This window comes from Ambystoma mexicanum, chromosome 10, assembly GCF_040938575.1.
Source record: "Ambystoma mexicanum isolate Mex_15411 chromosome 10, UKY_AmexF1_1, whole genome shotgun sequence".
Lineage (NCBI taxonomy): Eukaryota > Metazoa > Chordata > Amphibia > Caudata > Ambystomatidae > Ambystoma > Ambystoma mexicanum.
The window spans coordinates 925578396-925596606 of record NC_090932.1 but is presented as its reverse complement, the minus strand read 5'-3'; the positions used below and the strand labels follow the sequence as shown (position 1 = coordinate 925596606).

The 18211-nt window shown below is 43.6% G+C and overlaps 1 protein-coding gene across 3 annotated transcripts in view; it reads left to right on the top strand.

Annotated features, from left to right (window-relative positions):
* The window catches only part of MFN1 (mitofusin 1), a 1384201-nt gene extending 1366937 nt beyond the window's left edge, over window positions 1-17264 (top strand). For all 3 annotated transcript variants that reach the window (XM_069618688.1, XM_069618687.1, XM_069618686.1), the window contains one exon: window positions 15610-17264. In XM_069618688.1, the coding sequence (XP_069474789.1) occupies window positions 15610-15679 (70 nt within the window). In that variant the 3' untranslated portion in view covers window positions 15680-17264. The remainder of the gene's footprint in view (window positions 1-15609) is intronic.
* Window positions 17265-18211: the final 947 nt, after the last annotated feature.

Below are 18211 nucleotides of genomic sequence, written 5' to 3'. Positions count from 1 at the left end.
GTAGCCTATGTGAGGTCAGGTACCAGCTGTAGCATATATTATATGCAGTTTCCTTAATGGCAGTGCATTTGGACGTCTTTTGTGCTTCCTCCAGATTTGCCCCATTCCTCCTCTGTGATGAGTGTGCCCAGATCACTATCCCAATTGCCCTTATATAAGAGTTTATCCCCCTCTTGTGCTTTATCTAACAGTCTATACATCCTCGATATTGCCCTTGTCAACGTACCCTCCTGCAGCGTTAGCTCCATCCCTATCGGGGTCCTGGTGGCTGCTTTCCTAACCTCCTTCTGTGATATCCAGTGCCTAATTTGTATATATGTATATCTTTCCCTTTCCCCTATGCCAAATTTCTGCTTACACTCTTTAAATAAGAGTGGGTTTCCCCCCTAGAAGAATTCCTTTAAGTGGATTGTTTGTGCCTGACCCCAGTTATCCCAGAACCTGTTTTGCTTACCCGGGGCAAAGTCCTGAATGTGTGCCATTGGGGTGAAGGGTCCTTGCCCCGATGTGATGTGGCGCCCTCTACGTGCTCTATCCCATTCCCTCAGTGACATTTTGGTAGCTTCCAGTAGCTGTCCCTCTGCTCCTCTGGCCTGTACCTGCAGCAGGGCATGTAGTGTTCCCAGGGGGATAGTAGTCACCCCTTGCTCAATTCTTATCCAACCTTTTTTAATATGTCCCTTCCCATCCATTTCAACATTGGTGCTAATTGCGCGGCCAGAATATACCTCTCAGTGTCGGGGACCCCAAGTCCTCCCAAAAGTGGTGGCCTTGTCAAAATGTTCTTTTGTATTCTGGGTTTTTTCCAGTGCCACACAAGTTTTATCAACTCCTTCTGTAGCGCTTTACTCATCTTAGGGGGGATATCCACTGGCAGGCCGCCCACCACGTACAGGAGACGGGGTTGTAGTGTCATTTTAAGTGCTGCTATGCATGCAAACCAGGATAGTTCTTGGCGTCCCATTTATCTAGGTCTTCCCTCAATTGTTTCCACAGGGATGTTATATTTGCCCCATACAGGCCCCTGTAATCTTTTGTTAATTGTATTCCTAGGTATTCTATTGCCTCGGTTTCTGAGGTTAGGGGGTACAATGCCCTCAGTTTATCGCTCCCCCTCCTCTTCCGTTATGTTTAGGGCCTTAGATTTAGTGAAATGTATGGTAAAGCCCGAGATCCTGGTGAATTCTTGTAACCTATCCAGTGCTATCGGAAGCGAGGTTGTGGGGTTTTTAAGAAAAAGCAGGATGTCATCGGCATATAATGCTATTTTATGCATTGCCCCTCCACCGGTCACGCCCACCACCTTTTTTTCCTGTCTTATCATTTCCGCTATAGGCTCCAAAACCATAGCAAATATTAGGGGGTATAGGAGGCATCCTTGATGTGTACCTCTCTGTATTTTTATTTTTGCCGTGTTTCTCCTTTTGACCATAAAGGTTGTAGATGGGAGTCGGAGGTTCGCTAAGACCATCCTGATAAAAGTGGGATCACAACCGAATTTCCTCAAGACCAGTTTCAAGTATGTCCAATCTAGGCTGTCAAAGGCACATCGCGCATCTAGAGCAGCTATGGAACATTTTTGCCCCTTCCTTGTTCCTAGGTCAATGACATCTACTGCTCGCCTTATATTGTCTTGCATGTGTCTCCCTATTATAAAACCTGCCTGATCCTCATGGATTATTTTGGGTAACGCCTTCATCAATCTTGTTGCAAGGAGTTTAGCGTACAGTTTGGCATCACTATTAAGCAATGATATCAGTCGGCAGCTAGTGCAGCCTGTGGGGTCTTTGCCTGGTTGAAGTATTAGGATTGTGGTCGAATTTGCTAGGTTGGGCGTAACCGTACCACTTTCCCTTAAATGATTGAAGAGTTTAGTTAGTGGGCCCAATAGTTGATTTCGGAACATCTGGTAATATCCGTTCCCTAACCCATCCGGTCCTGGTGTCTTGTTAGGGGGTAGGTTTGTTATGGCGTCACTTATTTCTTGTACCGTTAAAGGGGCCTGCAGGATGTTATTGTCCTCCTCAGTGATTTGGGGCAGGGTGAATTTTGACATATAGTTTATTTGTGCGTGTGGAACACTTCCCAATGGAATCTTTCCATTATTTCCAGTTTCCCCTCCTCTGATGCACATGATTCCCCTTTTTCGTTTTTAAGCTGTGCAGTGTAATTACGGGACCTTTGTTTACGTAACTTGGCTGCTAGGAATCTGTTGGCTTTCCCCCCCTGAACATATGTCTGCTTGGTGTACAGTATGGAGTGCGCCATGCGGTCTGCCACGGGAATGTCTAACTGGGTTCCTGCCTTCCAGAGTGCTTTCAGCGATTTTTGTGTTTGCCTCGTTTTGTGTTGTGTTTCTGCCTCCTATAGTTCTAACTCAAGTTTCTTATTAATGAGCCCTCTTTCCCACATGTATGCTGTAGCTTGCGATATGAATTACCTCCGGACTACAGCTTTCCCTGCATCCCATATTACTCCTCATTCTGTTTCCTCATTATCATTTTCTTGAAAGTAGTTATTCAGTACTTTCTCCATATGTGGCCGAAGTGCGATGTCTCTCTGTATCATTTTGTTCAGCCTCCATTGTTTACGGGTTTTGACCGTATCTTTTACCATCACAATTTGCACTAGGACTGGAGAGCAATCGAAAAGATATTGGACCCCTATTTGTACTTTACTCACCTAGGGAATCAGCGTGGCCGACACTAGCATCATATCGATTCTTGAGTACCCTCTGTGAGCTGCTGAGTAATGGGTGAATTCCTTTTCTTGCTCATGGAAAAACTCCACGTTTCCACTACCCCGAGATCCCTAAAGAGTTTCCCATGCACTTGTCTGTTTCTCCCATCTGCGGCCGTGGGTGCCAGTGTTTTGTCTAGGGTAGGGTCCATAACACAGTTAAAGTCTGCACCAATCACTATGTGGCCTTCACACCATCCTTCCAGTTTCTGCAGTATTTCCTCTAGGTACAGATCCTGTTTCTCATTTGGGGCGTGTATTGTGATTGGTGTCTATATTTGTCCATCTAGCATGCCTTTGAGGAGTAGGTATCTGCCTTCCCTATCGCTGTGCAAGGCCCGTTTCTTGAATGTCACACTGGCCTCCACTAGAATAGCCACTCCTTTTGGTCTTTTTCCCGTCCGAAGCGTAATACTGTCTAGGGAATGCTTTATGGGCCATCCTTCTTTCATCTACAGGGAGTAGGTGTGTCTCTTGTAAAAAGACAATGCTTGGAGGTCTAATAGTCTCACCAGAATAGAGCGTCGCTTCACCAACGAGTTTAGCCCCTGTACATTTAGGGTTATAACATTCAAGTCAGTCATATCTCTTGTGCCAGAGTTTTCCCAAATGTTCGCTATGCCTTCTCCAGCTGCGTATAATATGCTCTTGCTGGCCATACCTTGGAACTTTCCCATGTAACTTTCCCTCCCTCCCCCCCCCCCTTCTACCTCGTTCCCCATTCTCTGTCCTTTAGACCAAGGTTTCTTAGAACCTCCCCCGGACTCCACCCGGGGCGCTGGGTCTCGTATCTGTCCCAACTTTCTTCCTGCCAGGACATATCCATATCCTGAAATTAGATTCTGAGATGTTCCCTCCCCTCCCGGGCCTGCTTCAATCGTCTTCCCATTGTTTCGTCGCCTGACCCCCCCCCCTAGTCTTCGTCTTTCTCCCTGGCCCAAATCTTGGGGCATTCTTATTAGTTATTGTTTTACGCGTGTTACCACTTCTGGGCATCATTTCGGTCGGGGGCCAGTTGGGTTGAACTCCTTGCCTCGCCTCCTTTTGGTGCCAGATGACCATTCCCGTTGTCTGGGTCCTTCTCCCTTCTGGGCCTGATTCGACCCCTTGTCCATTCGGGGGTCTTCCTCCTCTAGCTGTAGCAGGGTCATTTCTTCCTCGCAAGTGGAGATCCGCTGCTGTTTGCCCTCCCAGATGTATAGTAAACCAAAGGGATATGGCCATTTGTAGGTGATTCTTTTGGCTATGAGCACCCTTGTGACTGGTTGCATCAGTCTTCTTTTGTGAAGTGTAGATATTGCTTGGTTCTGGAATAATTGGACTTGCGTTCAGTTGATGGAGACAGTTTGTTGCTTTCTCGCTGCTCGTAATATGTCCTCCTTCATGGAGTAGGAGGTCATTGCTAGTAGGACGTCTCTGGGCCTAGCTCCAGGGTCTCCTTTCTTAGGTCCAACTCTGTGCACTCTATTAGTATGTCCTCCGGTTGCGTGCCGGTTAGCATGCTGCTAAAGCAATACTGCATTGTTTCTTTCAGGTCTTTATCCTCGATTGTTTCCCCCAGGCCTTTAACCCTTATGTTGGATCTACGCGATCTGTTCTTGAGGTCTTCTGCCTGGAGTTATAAGTTAAGTGTCACCCTGGTGACCTGTTCGAGAAGTATACTGTTCTGTTTAGAGTCTTCCGCGATCTCCGAGAGGCCTGCTTCTGTAGTGTCCACTCTGTCCCCTAGTTCTGTGATATCTTTCCTGACCTCCTGTAGGGAGGATCGCAGTTCTTCTCTGATTTTGCTCAGGTGGTCCTGGAGGGATTCCATCATTCTACTTTCCATGCCTTTCAAACATTATTCCAGCTCTTCTTTGTTCAGGGCCAGCTTAGTGTCCCCCTCCGTGCTTTCCCTGCTGTCTGCTTCCCCTGTCGCGCCCTCACTCTGCTGTTCTTCCAAGCAATGCTGTCTCCAGCAGTCCCCCTCATATTTTGGCTGTGACATTGGCTCTCATCGGGGTGTTCTTGGATTTAACTGGCATCTGTGTCCTCACCTTGGCTCCTTGTGCAGGTAAGCGTTCCGGGATGAGCGCCTCTTGATGAGTTCAGCGTGTCCCTGTTCAGTTCCCTCTCTTTCGGAATTAGGTTATGTGTGGGCCTTGGCAGTGGAAGCCTATTTCAGTGTTTTAAGAAGCAATCCAGGGTTACACCTTTAGATTGTGGTTTCTCTGTCCCCTTGGGTGGGTAAACTAGTGATCTTGTGCTCTTTCCCTGTTCTCAATTTGTAGGTGAGTTTAGGAGGCCCTGAGTGGGTCTTTTACGCTGTTTGCAATATGTTCATTGGTGGTGTTCCACCTCACTCACACTGTCCTTCTGTTGCCCTGTTTCATTTTTTCTCCCAACCCTCTTAACAGCTTATGTATCACCGCCCGCTTCCCCACGCCGGGATGTCGGGATTGTCTTTTATGCAGGGCGGGGGTGGGGCTTGGTTTCCACCTTCGTAGCCTTCCCTTTGGTGTGCGCTGCATTATGTACTGGGGGTGTTGCGCTTGTGCTAGCTGTACCTTAGTTTTGGAGTCATGGAGTTAGTTCTCTTCCCGGCGTTCAAACTGCTCATCTCCCTGTCCATGATCCTGGGAGGCCCAGTGTGGTGTTGGGGGCTGTGGCTCTCTCGTTCCGCTCCTGGTAAGGCTCCGATTATGTCCTGGCGTGGGGTACCACATCCTCCACTCAATTCCGCTTTGTAGGAGGGGTGCCCGCTCCTTTAATTTGTGTTGTTTTGATGGGGCTCAGGCGTCCCCTCTTCGGTGCCTCTGCTCTCCACACCTCACGCTGTACTATCCCCACCGGGTGCATGCCCTTTTCCAGTCCGTCTGCTGCTCTGCCTCGGTTGCCGGCTCCGCTGTTGGTAGTCACCCTCGGCGCCTGTGATGCAGCATCCGAGGAGATCCGTTCTAGTCAGCGGCGCCTCTTGCCCTCCATTCCAAGGTTCTCGGCTTGTGGGCAGCTTCCCTTTGATCCTCCGCTCCTGGCTGCCAATGCGTGCCGGTCTCTCCACCCTTACTGCACACCCTTCAGCACGCTTTCCGGGGGCAAGCTTTATGTCATTTTTGCTGTACCGACTGCTATTTTCACCTTTAGGTTTCCCGCCCGGGCGGAGCACAGGGGTTGCGCGACCTCACGGTCTGGTGGCCATTTTGGAATTGCAAACTCCTCTTTTAACGTATTTGTGTGTTTCCTTCGCGTCCATACCTGACTGTTGTGGTAGAATTGACATAAAGAAGCTTAATAGCATCCAATGGGGGCCAGGGAACATTCCTTTTCTCCAAAACCTGCCACTGTTTACCCCAAGAAACCGAATTGAATGCCATCCTTAAATCAATGAAGATGACGAACAGCTTCATTCTAAGGAGTTAAGTGTATTTCTCTATGAGCAGGAACAATTATAGCCTCCGGCCAGGTAGGGGGAATCAAACAGGACCTAATGATTGCGTTGAAAATTCTCATCAACATCGGGATTCAAATTGCTATCTCGTCACGGAAGAAATGAATTGGGATCTGGTCTGGCCCCGGGGCCTTATCCAATCTCTGGGACACTAGTGCTTCCCCAACCTCCTACTCACAAATAAACAGCAGCCCCTATGGTCGATCAAAGACTGGGACCAACCCTCCCTCCCGAGAATCCCCCCACCCCTCCATGTCAGAGTATATTTCAGTAAAGTGGACTTCCCATTCTTTCCCTGAAATAACACAGTCCAAGACACGTCCACCGTTAAGCTCTTTAGGACATATCAGTTAATGACATCACCAAAATGACACCATATCCCTAGCCACCATAGCTGCAGTAAGGGCTTCCCATGACATTGAGGCGTGTATCTGCCGCTTTATAGCTAGAAGGTGTTTATATTTCGATCTCAAATCCCTCAGGACACACTTATCAAGTAAACCTGGGGATTTGATATAACACACTATGGGCCTCATTACAAGGATGGCGGTGGACCAAGGTGCTATTAGCACCTTGGTCCATGCCGGTAAAAAACTGGCACCGCCTTGGTGGAAAGGGGAATTACCGCCCTATTCCAAGGTTGGTGGGGCGGTAATTCCCCCTTCCCCCTTCCCCCATTGCCCTTCCCCATTCCCATTTTTGCCCCATAGGGCATAACGGGAATGGGGAAGGTGCTAATTACGGCACCGCAAATTGCGGTACCGTAATTAGCTCCCTGGTCCCTTAGCGGGTTGGTTTTTAACGCCTGCAAAGAGCAGACGTTAAATTCCCCAACCCGCAACAGGACCTCGTAGTAAGGCAGTAAGGGTTTACCGGTACCGGTAAACCCTTACCGCCTAACGTGTAATGAGGCCCTATGTCCTTCTTAGCTTGGGTGCATTCCGTGTCATACCACAGATTGATTCTGAGCAAGTGCTTCTTAATCCTTCCCCGCGGGCGGTTAATAAGGGCTTTAGAATATTGCTCATCCTTTGAAATTCCACAACCACTAACTGTTCTGGGATGCTCCTATCTGCACAATACACATATTGGCCCTGATAGCTGCATACAGCTGCATACACTTGCTGTTCTGAACCTCTCTCGACCTAGGATTCCCATTTCACAGACTTTCTTGAATGGCCTTCCACCAAAATAGGTTAAGAATAGATATCAAGAGACCCCCCTCCAGACCTACCTACCTCAACTTCACAAGTGAGCTGGAGAGGCCTATGATCACTATCACATCAGTCAATTGTGACCAACTCATGAACCCTAGCCCAATTACTCACAGTAATAAAAAAGTTATTGATCGGTCGCCTATGTACTCTCCTAATGGGACTAGTCCTCAAGGGAGGGATAGACCAGACCGAGTCCTGGTCTTCCCAGATGTCTTCCAAAACGGTTAAGGGTTCCATCTGGAGATTAAGATCACTAGCTAACAATAGAAATTGGCTTGCCACAATAGATGGATGATCAGACCCACACAGTTCCTGCAGGTTCAACAATGAATCCAAACCTGCCCCCACATTGGGTCTATTCTATAGGTTAGCCAGCAAAATCCTAATCCCTGATGAAGTAACTAACCGCAAGACCTGTAAATCGGTGTTCCTTGTAGCGATTGTTTCCAACTCCCAAGCCAGATTAATATCTACCCAAATCGCCAGTCCCTCCCCACACCCCGTGGTCTCCCCTTAAGGCCCCCAATAGCTGGGACTGTGTGTGACACATACCCCTGAAAAGCAATCGGATCAAGGGTCCAAGTTTCCTGAAATAGGATTACCTGGTGGGTTCTCACAAACTCACTCCAGGCTGTATCCACAATATGACACTTAAGTCCCGCGATATTCCAGGACAAAAGATGTAGATGTTTTGTTAATATGGCCTCCCATCTTTTATGCCTTCTCCCACAGTTTGTCTGATTCCACCAATCCTTGGAATGAGAATGCGTTTGTGAGATTAGACTGGACAAGAAGTGCTTTTCAAATGAGCCGTTTTCCCCAATTGTCTTAATGCAGTACAGTGGTAGAATTCTGTGGCTTTAACACAATGGAAACAAAACCTATCCTTACCTCTAGTAACTATATCTGTATCTGTATCTGTCCCTCCCCCAGTTTTCAGTGTTTGTGCGCCTACTCTATCAAAGAATCGAATGGCCACATGTCCCTTTCCAGGACTAAAGAGTCCTCATTCATCAAGCTATTATCCTATCCCACTCTTGTTAAACTAATAATGATCATTAATAAACAACCCACACCAAAAATAGTCCCTGGTGACTTCCCTTCCGTTTTTTATGTTTGTGGTAACACCTTCTGCATATTAAAAGCAAAAGTTATATATATTCAAGTATAAGTATATTCAAGGACTAGGTATCATATCCTGTGTTCATGCATTTGCCTATTACCTGTCTAATGTTACCTATTTTCATCTGTATTCATAAGCGTTTGTCAGGATAGGTTCAACACACCATATTATAAAGGTTTGGTAGTTACTGAACAATCATGTACTAATTTAAATACTCCTGAGGAGCCAGGGAAGGGTGCTCAACACATTCCCTGCCCGCTGTCCCAGCCACCCAAGAAGGCCCTTCTCCGGGTGCCGCCATTTTTTTGTTTTGTTAATGTGGAGAGACAACAGGGAGCCGCTCCTGTTGCCTCTCCACTCTCCCCCCAAAATCCTCTGATCCCCTTTCCCACCTCCTTCCTCTATCCCCACTTACCTGCGGGACCGGAGCTCTGTGCTCCGGTCCCAGCCCTCCTCCCGTCTGCTGCCACAGACATGGAAAAGGGACCTAGTCCCTTTTCCACATGACTGCGCAGCAGGCATCTTTTTTTGTCTTGTTTTCCCTTCGGGGGATCGGCTGCGCAGCACAAATCTCCAGAGGAAAAAAAATGAAAGCCATTCACACCCCAGATGAACCCCAGGGTGTGAATGGCTTTCATACCCGCTCAGGAGGGCGGACGTGGCCAGTAACGCCCCACAGCCGAGCTGGGGCCCTCACTTCTCTCAGGCCTGCCTTAGCATGGGCTGGCGGGCCGTTAACGACCATGTCCACCCTCTTGAGCGGGCATGAATGTCATATTGTGGCAAGAAATGTGTTGAGTATATATTGCAAGTAGTTGTATAACTTTGATTTTGGCATTTGGAGGACATTTCAAGCAAGTGATTGAATTTAAAACTGAATTTTGAGTTATCTTTAAGAAGAGGATAATGTAAGCAAGGAAATTATTATTTTTTTAAAAAAATATTTATTTAAAAAGATCACATCATAACATATGAACAAAAACACAAACAAAATACAAACATCATACAATCACAGCAAATCAACATTAACTATATACATCAGAAACACCCCCCTCTCCCTCTCGAGTCACAATACAAGCAATAAAACAAATCTAATACAGTAACAGAAATTTGCCCCAGATCTTATTAAATAATGCATCTTTCTTTTCTCTCCGATACAGCGCTCTCTCCATATCTGCTAAAAAATGCTTTTCAGCAATCCATTCCTCAATAGTAACCGGGGTAGACGATTTCCAATGTCTCAAAATTAGCTTCTTCCCCACCAAAGATCCATTTCTTCTGAGAAGTAGTCTGGTCGTCCAACAAATCCCCACTACCCAGCGCTATGGTCTTAAAATCCATATGAACCTTCACTTCAAGAATCCTTTCACAGATCTGGTCAAATTCAAACCACATACCTCTCACCCTTGAGCACTCCCACAACATATGCTCAAAGGTGCCCACTTCGTGTAAACATGCCCAACATTCCGAGCTGTCACTCATTCCCCTCTTCATCATTCTCTCAGGCGTCCAGTATGTCCTATGCAAAATCTTTATTTGACACGACCTGTCTGCAAGACTCAAAGAACACAGCTTCACATTCTCACAAATACACGTCCAATCATCCTCCGTAATATCTTCTCTGATTCCAATCCAATCTTAAAGCCTCATTAGCCTGATAGTTCGACACAACCAGCCTATAAACATAACTAACCAGGCCACATCCACTCACTCCAGGCTCCCAACCCAGCATGTTCGTATTGATTTTCTTTTCCATATCCACCACTCCCACCGCCCTCCTGATCTTCCGATAATCTGCCAGGCTAAAAGTAGGAATGTCAAACTTCAACTGTATCTCCCTAGCCGTCATCCAATTTAAGCCATTGAACAGATCACCAATCCACTGCACCCCAGCCAGGTACCAATCATGCCAGAACAAAATGTTCCCCTCATGTGTAATACTTGGATTCAGCCAAATGGAAGCACTCAGATCTTTCAATGCCTTGAAACCCAAACACTCACACAATGCCACCCATGAGTTCTGCAAACTCCTGGTCAGTGGGCCTACCATCTTAGCCTGACATGGCTTACTGGTCAACACAGCACCAGGCAACAAAGGTCCTACATGGCTAGACTCTGCACACACCCAATCATCATGCTCCGATTTGAAAAAAGCAAATATATACCGAGACACAAAAGCCAGATGATATGCCTTGAAATCAGGGACCCCCAGCCCACCTTTAGATAAAGGTAATTGCAGTTTGCCAATTTTCAGACGCGGAGGTTTACGATCCCACAAAAATTCCTGCATGAGTCTATCCAACTCACGCCAAAATGTTTTCTTGATGTCTACTGGGATCATACTCAGAACAAAGTTTACTCTAGGAGTCGAAACCATCTTCAAAGCGTTTACCTTCCCCCAAAGGGAAAGGTTCAACAAACACCATCGTTCCAAATCCAATTTGAAATTAGTGCACACCATAGTCATATTTACACTCACAAAATCAGCAACATTGGGCAAAATCCAAACCCCCAAGTACAATAGTTTATCAGCACACCACTTAAAACCCAACCTGGTAATAAATTGTTTGTCGCACAGCGGAACCAATGGTAAAACCTCCGATTTTGCCCAATTGATCTTGTATCCAGAGCACTGGAGAAAGCACTCGAGAATGTTCATAAGAACCGGCACCGACTCTCCAAGGTTCTTAAGGACCAATAATAAGTCGTCCGCGTATAACCAAATTTTTTGCTGCATTCCCCAACAATTAATGCCCTGTAATACCTCCTCATTTCTCAATCTTATAGCCAAGGGTTCAATACTAATTACAAATAACAAAGGTGACAATGGGCAACCTTGTCTCGTGCCACGTTCCAATTCAAACGGTTTCGATCTCTGACCATTAGTTTTAACATCTGCTGTAGGCCTGGTATACAGCAGTTTAATCCAAGAACAGAACTGAATCCCAAAACCCATTGTATCCAATACTTTAAACATGAATTGCCAATCAACTCTATCGAATGCCTTCTCTGCATCAAGTGATAGGACAGCCGAGTCTTCAGAACACTCTGACGCTTTCGCAATAGTACAAAGCAGTGTCCTCATGTTACTGGACATCATCCTACCTTTAACAAAACCAGACTGATTCCGATCTATCAATTTAGGCAAAAGATTTTCTATTCGCAGAGCTAGAATCTTAGCCAAACTCTTATTGTCCACATTAATCAAACTAATCGGTCTGTAACTGGACGCCAGTGATTCATCGCTGCTTTTCTTTAAAAAGACAGAAATACTAGCATGTCTAGTAGTGTCAGGAAGTATACCCCTAGCCTTGGAGGTCATATACATGTCCGTCAAAAGCGTCAACGCAGAATTAGGCAACCACCTATAGAATTCCACTGGCAGTCCATCTGGCCCCGGTGACCTGCCAACATTCAATTTTGATATTGCCTTCTTGACCTCATCCACCGTCATATACCCCTCCAGTAAAGTAGCCTCTTCCCCTGAAATATCTGGAACTTGAATACCCTCCAGAAAATCTCCATTCGCAGCGTCAATATGGGTTTCATTCTTATACAAATCCTCATAAAACTGTCTGAACATGTCATTTATACCTTCCGGAGTGAATGTGACCTGATCACTGGAGTCTGTAATAGACATAATCGAGCGCTCAGACTCCCTCAACCTCAATCTATACGCTAACCAGCGGTCACATTTCTCCCCATGTTCAAAGTAAGCACATTTTTGATGGAAATACTTTTTATCCACCCTAATAGATATTAGCACCTTCAACTCCCTTTTCAGCCTATTTAACTCGGGAAGCAAGTCCACTCTCGTAGGATCCATCATCAGAGTCCCTAATCTTCAACTCCAGTACAGTCTGTGTATTGTCCCATTTTCTCTTCAAACCACTCGCCAGACTAATAAACATATCTCGAACCGTGCACTTGAATGCCTCCCATATCATGTCAGATCCAACTTCTCCAGTACAATTCTCCTCAACAAAATAGTCAATTTCAGTTGCAATTTTGTTCATCTCCTCTAGATTGTCCAACAAAATAGTATTTAGTCTCCAAGATTTAGATCTACACATAGTGTAACTCCACTTCAAATCCACTGAAACATGAGCATGGTCAGTCAGCACAATATTACCCAAATCACTCCTTTTATAGTTTTGTAACATGTCTCCTGCCATCAAAACCATGTCAATTCTGGATTGGATTTTGAGTGATCTTTATGAAGATGAATGATTTATGCAGATATTTCAAGCAGTTGTATGAATTTGAAGCTGGATTTTGATATGTCTTAAAAAAGATGAATGATTAAAAACGTACCTATGGGTACCATGAGTATATCTATTTAAAACCAAGGATTTTTTTAAAGAAATACATCCAAACAGGACAACATTACTATTTCCTTTGTCTAATTATACTAGATTTGGAACTGTGCCGATTGAGATTGCAGGAATTAGTGTGCTGCGGTAGCGCCTCTAGTTTATTCTCATCTGCCCTAATAACACTATGATTCCGGCACTTACCTGTAACCAGTTTGTTCATATATAATGGGAGTAGTTGTAGACTACATGTTTACCCCCAGAGGGGTATCTTGGGAGTACTGTTGACTGATAACAGGCATTTGTTACCCAACTCAATGCCACTCTGTCGTGTTCACCCTGCCATATGGATGCTCTCACATCAGTTCAGGTTGTGTAATAAATTATGCCACGTATGTGCTGTTCTTGTCAGCTGCGTATACAAGGCTTGCTTGCTTTTGATAATGTACCTCACTGCGCTGAAGTTCTGTCTTCACTGTATCAATTTACCCATGTGTGAACCCAATCTAACCTTTTGAGAAGTTCTCTTCAAAACTGACCACTCCTTTATTCTCTCTCTTAATAGCTTCTTCATTTGGGCAAAGTCACAAAATCGACGACGGTCTACCCTGACAGTCACATGAAATATAAATCTCCAAAAATGTTACTTATATCACCCGAATACGCTGTTAAATATGGACGATGACATTTTCTCAGATTATTCTTACCCAGTTGGATGCGATCATGCTGATCAATCCAGATCAAATGGGGTTTCTTAGAAAATAGCACATCTTTGATAACACCAGAAGTCATAAATGTGATTGCTCAGTCCAAAAAGCAACACATTCCTCTGACACTGCTCGCCCTTGAATATGAAAAAACTTTTAATCATTTTGATCAGTCTTTTATTTAAGCTGGCACTTCAAAAAATTGGATTCAGCCTTTCTTTTTGTAAAAATCATTTAACTTAATTTCCACTCTCCTGCAAACTAAATTATACTCACAAGCTAGATTGTTGTCAATATAGGTCAAAGATTACATTGTTTTCAGACAGCATGCTTTGTTTGGTGAAAGACCTGAGTAATTCCCACTCAGCCATATTCCAAGAATTTGATTTTGCACTGTGGCTGGATTTAAAATGGCTAGTGGGAAATCTTAGGCCCAGAACATTTGCTATTGTGACTTAGAGTCCATATTTTCTTTCAACGGGCAGACCTATCTCGGATTAGAGCTCATTAATTCATTGGAGACACATGAACCTCACCGGTCTTGAGACTGTCACAGTTCGGTCTATTGAAATATGTTCTATCGCATATCTACAAAGCCCTGGACATGGATAACCCAAAGCTTAAATTGACATATATGTTAAAATTGGAATTGCTTCTGAACAGGGACATTTAAAAAAAGGATTAGAGTCCCGTTTGAACCATGGCAAGTGACTCTTAGAATTGTGGGCAATTCTGAAAAAGGAATAAGGAATAGGCCATCACTCTATGTGGCTAGACAGGTTGAGGATGATGTGCCCTGAACTTTCATATAATTGCTGCAAGACTAGGGGCACAATGGCTCTTATGTTGTGGGATCTCCTGCAAACCCACAGATTTTGGAACTAAATCTTCATGTCACATATAAAGAATGCATGTGTATTGCTTTGAACAGTGGCCTGGTAATTATTGTCCTAGGAGACTGTAGTGCAAACTACCTTTTTCTTACTTTCCACCATCTCTTCTTGATGGCTCATATTTAAATCGCAATATGTTGGAAAGAAGTAGACCTCCCTGGCTACTTTCTGATGGATACAAATCTGTCTGATTATTGCTTGGGGCAAGATTTCCTCTACCTTGAAAGATGGTTACAGTAAATTTCAATTGGTTTGAGATATTTTTCAGACTTTGTTATTTGCAATGGAAAGAGCACAACACACAGGCCGCCTGGAAGGGGCCCCTGACGCACACTCACTGGCAAATAGCAGCTCCCCGAATGACTAATTGTTTCCTAGGCTGGAATTCTCTAGACCTCAGAAGGATGAAGATTTGTTGGATGTGCCTTATGAGTTCCTTGGCAGCGCCTTTGAGATGCATGTAATAGGTGATGGGTCTCCCGAGACGCTGGGCAATGTATGCTAACTTATACAGAGCCTCTCGAACTGTACCTGTCTCTTCTTTCGTTCTCCCTCCTTTTTCTCTTCTTTCATTTTCCCTTCTCATAGTTATTCCTTGGAGCTCTGCTAGCTCCTGGTGTTTTGCAGTCACATTTCTTTGCGCCACTAATGAATGTTTGATTTGTTCTTTTGGTTATTATTTAGACCAATGCGAACTGTTATATAATGTATCATAACATTTTTCTGTAACCTGGAAACAAACCCACAATAAAAGCATATGTGGGAAAAAATGCCTTATTCCAAACATTTGCTTTCGTCTTCTTAAAGGGTCATTAAATCCACAGCCATGAGTCAAAAATACAAAGAATTAGCATTAATTGGGCTATTCCCTTAAGGGATATTGAGTCCAAGTTTAAAACAAGAAACTAAGGCGCCTGCCATTCACCATATTTATGTAATGATAATGTGGCTTTTTACACAGATTACATATTATTCTGCTGCTGCAGATGTTTTTTTAATTTGCTATTTTGCTGACTGTATTGTTTAATTTCAATTTGGTTTTATTCCACATCAAATACCAGTTCAAAACTTTTTACAAAATCTTTGTCGTTCAGTAAATGTTGAATTTCACTGTAGAATATAGTATAAAAGAATGATAATGCCCTCATAGTAAAGACAATAATCTATTTGAATGTTTACGTGTTTTCCAGGAATAATGCAGTTCGTCTGGAAGAGGAATTGGATGTTTTTACGAAACATTTTCTCCACCAGAATAAATGAGACTGCAGCCGTTTGCCCTCAGATTGCGAACTACTGAAGGGATTTACAAGGAGGTGCTACTTTCTACACATATCAGGAATACCCAGGAATCAATTTTAAGGATGGAATGTGAAGTGCCCTTAACACACACTATATATGGAAGGACGCAGGTTCTGCACCTGTGAAAAGCATGTTCACCTGTTGGAAATAGCTGCCAATTTGTGACACTGTGATGCAAGAATGACAAGTGATATTTGTAGCAAAACTGAAAAGTTATGTTTTTCGGCAGTGATGTGTTTGGCAAGACTGGCACATGATGCTTTCAGGAAGAATGAAAAGTGATGATTTTGGATAGTTGACACACTTTGGACAGCAGTGTCTGATTTACCTCATACTGTTACGCACAGATTTAAAGTATTCAAATGAATGTTACTTCAAGCATCCACATTGTTTTTGTTGTTTTCTTTTCTCAAATTTCTAACTGTTCTCTAAATTCAATTTCACTTGAGGGCCAAAGAACTGCTTAGCCTTCCCTCACGATATTAAACAATTTGGCAGCTGTACAAGGCGTCAAGCGTACCTAGGCGGCACAGACAAAAATTGCTGTGAATATTTCTTAACGTTAAATTAATGCATTTATTCCAAGGTCTCAGAAAGTAAGACTATAAATCAGACCTACGTTTTGTGACTGTTGCACAACTTGGATGTAAAGTTTGCTCCTTACCTTTTCATGGTAACCATCCCCCAACCTAGTGGTGGGTTAAGGAGCCTCTTCCCCAGTCCCCAAGATAAGGAGGCAAAGGCTGGGGGATGCATAAGACAGGAGAAGAGGAAGAGGCTGTTTCTCCTACAATCAAATACTCTCTACATCATTTATTCCAGCAGAGACCGTTCACTGACTTGTTTGTATGTGCTGGGTATGAAAAACGACGCTTTGTAGACTCCCGGGAAGGCTTCTGTTCCTTCTTGATGAAGGAAAGGGCTAGCTGCACATTGGCTATTCATGACTAAACTCCCTTCCTGACACTGCACCCAGGGTCACTACTGTTGTAAGCAAGCTGTAGGCAATGAAGATATGGGTGTATATATGTAGTGACATGCATATGTGCTGCAGTCTGTGCACATTCCTGGTTTCAACAGCTTTTAAAGAAGCAGTTTCCAGACACACAACAAGGTATCGAGAGTTTTCACAATTTGGCGAGCGGTGATATGGTAAAAGGCTTCAGGAGCTTTAGTTCTTTATCCATCATAACACACATTTGTAAAGTCCATGGACAATCACTTCTTTAAAGTCTGGTAAAAGTTGTCACTATCTAATCATTATGTTTTCACCTATATTAAATTGCATCCTTTCAGACTTCAGAACTGGGTAAAGCGTTTTGATAAAGACATTCATATTTTATATTCGTTTGGACAGCATTAAAAAGAATATTTTCTCGGTTGCATGCTGAGCATACGTAAAACTTTCAAACTAAAATGTATAAATGTTTTGTAATGTTTTTGACGGTTTCAAAGAAAGTTCTTACTATTGATAGAACTCAGATATCCATCCCAAAGGTTTTGCTTTTTTCGAGCAATAAAACTATAGGATTTTTGAGAACCTTCATTTTTTTGTGTTAATGTAAATCAAAAATGACTGAAACAATTTTAATACACTTAACGGCCTCGATATCAAACTTTAATGCTACATATTTAGCAGACATCTGTGTAAAGTTATGGTGCCTGGTTACTTATGATAGTTAATGCAGTAGCTGTGCCTCAACAGTCACACACAGGACATCGCAGAAACTGGTGTGCAAATGCACATTTGACCACTTCCAATTTTAAATTACTTTCCAACCGCTGTGAAAAGGAATATGACTGTGCATATAGTTGCCACATTCAAATCTTGTGGACTAGACCCGTTTAGGCTTTAGTGAAAAATTGTCCTTTGGTGTGTTTGTATGTGCCAGTGCAAGACGTTTAATCTATTTACACTTGGAAGTTTAATTCCTGAAATTCTATTTGAAGGTGCAACACTGTTGACAGACGTTAAAAGGCAGTAAATATTTAAACACCAATTTCTGAATGGCCCTAAATATATTTTTGGATAGCCTGTGCTTATTTTTCTGATTGTACTGCAGCCATGAACAACAAAAATAGTGTTCCACATATCAATAGAATTTTTTTGCCAGTATTCTTTTTTTATTGGAATCAAAGTAGTACACTTAAGCCCATCCATTATCTCTACGTTTGGCGAATTACACAATTGTACCTTTGCTTCGACCAAGGTGCATTCTAGTTTAACAAAGATATATTAATAATTAGCTGTCCATTACTTCAAACAAACCTCAGAACTTGAAAAAGAAGAACAGTATTCAACCAACCACAATATCTTGAGTATTTTGTCTGTGGCAACCTATCGGGAATTACACAAAATGCAACATTTGCATAAATATAAGTACCATTTCCAAAATCATTATGCCAAACGTTTGCACAATTTATTTATACCAATACGTGTTTCGAGCTTTGGGCTCTTCATCAGGGAATAGTTCTATATTCTAGGTCTTTATG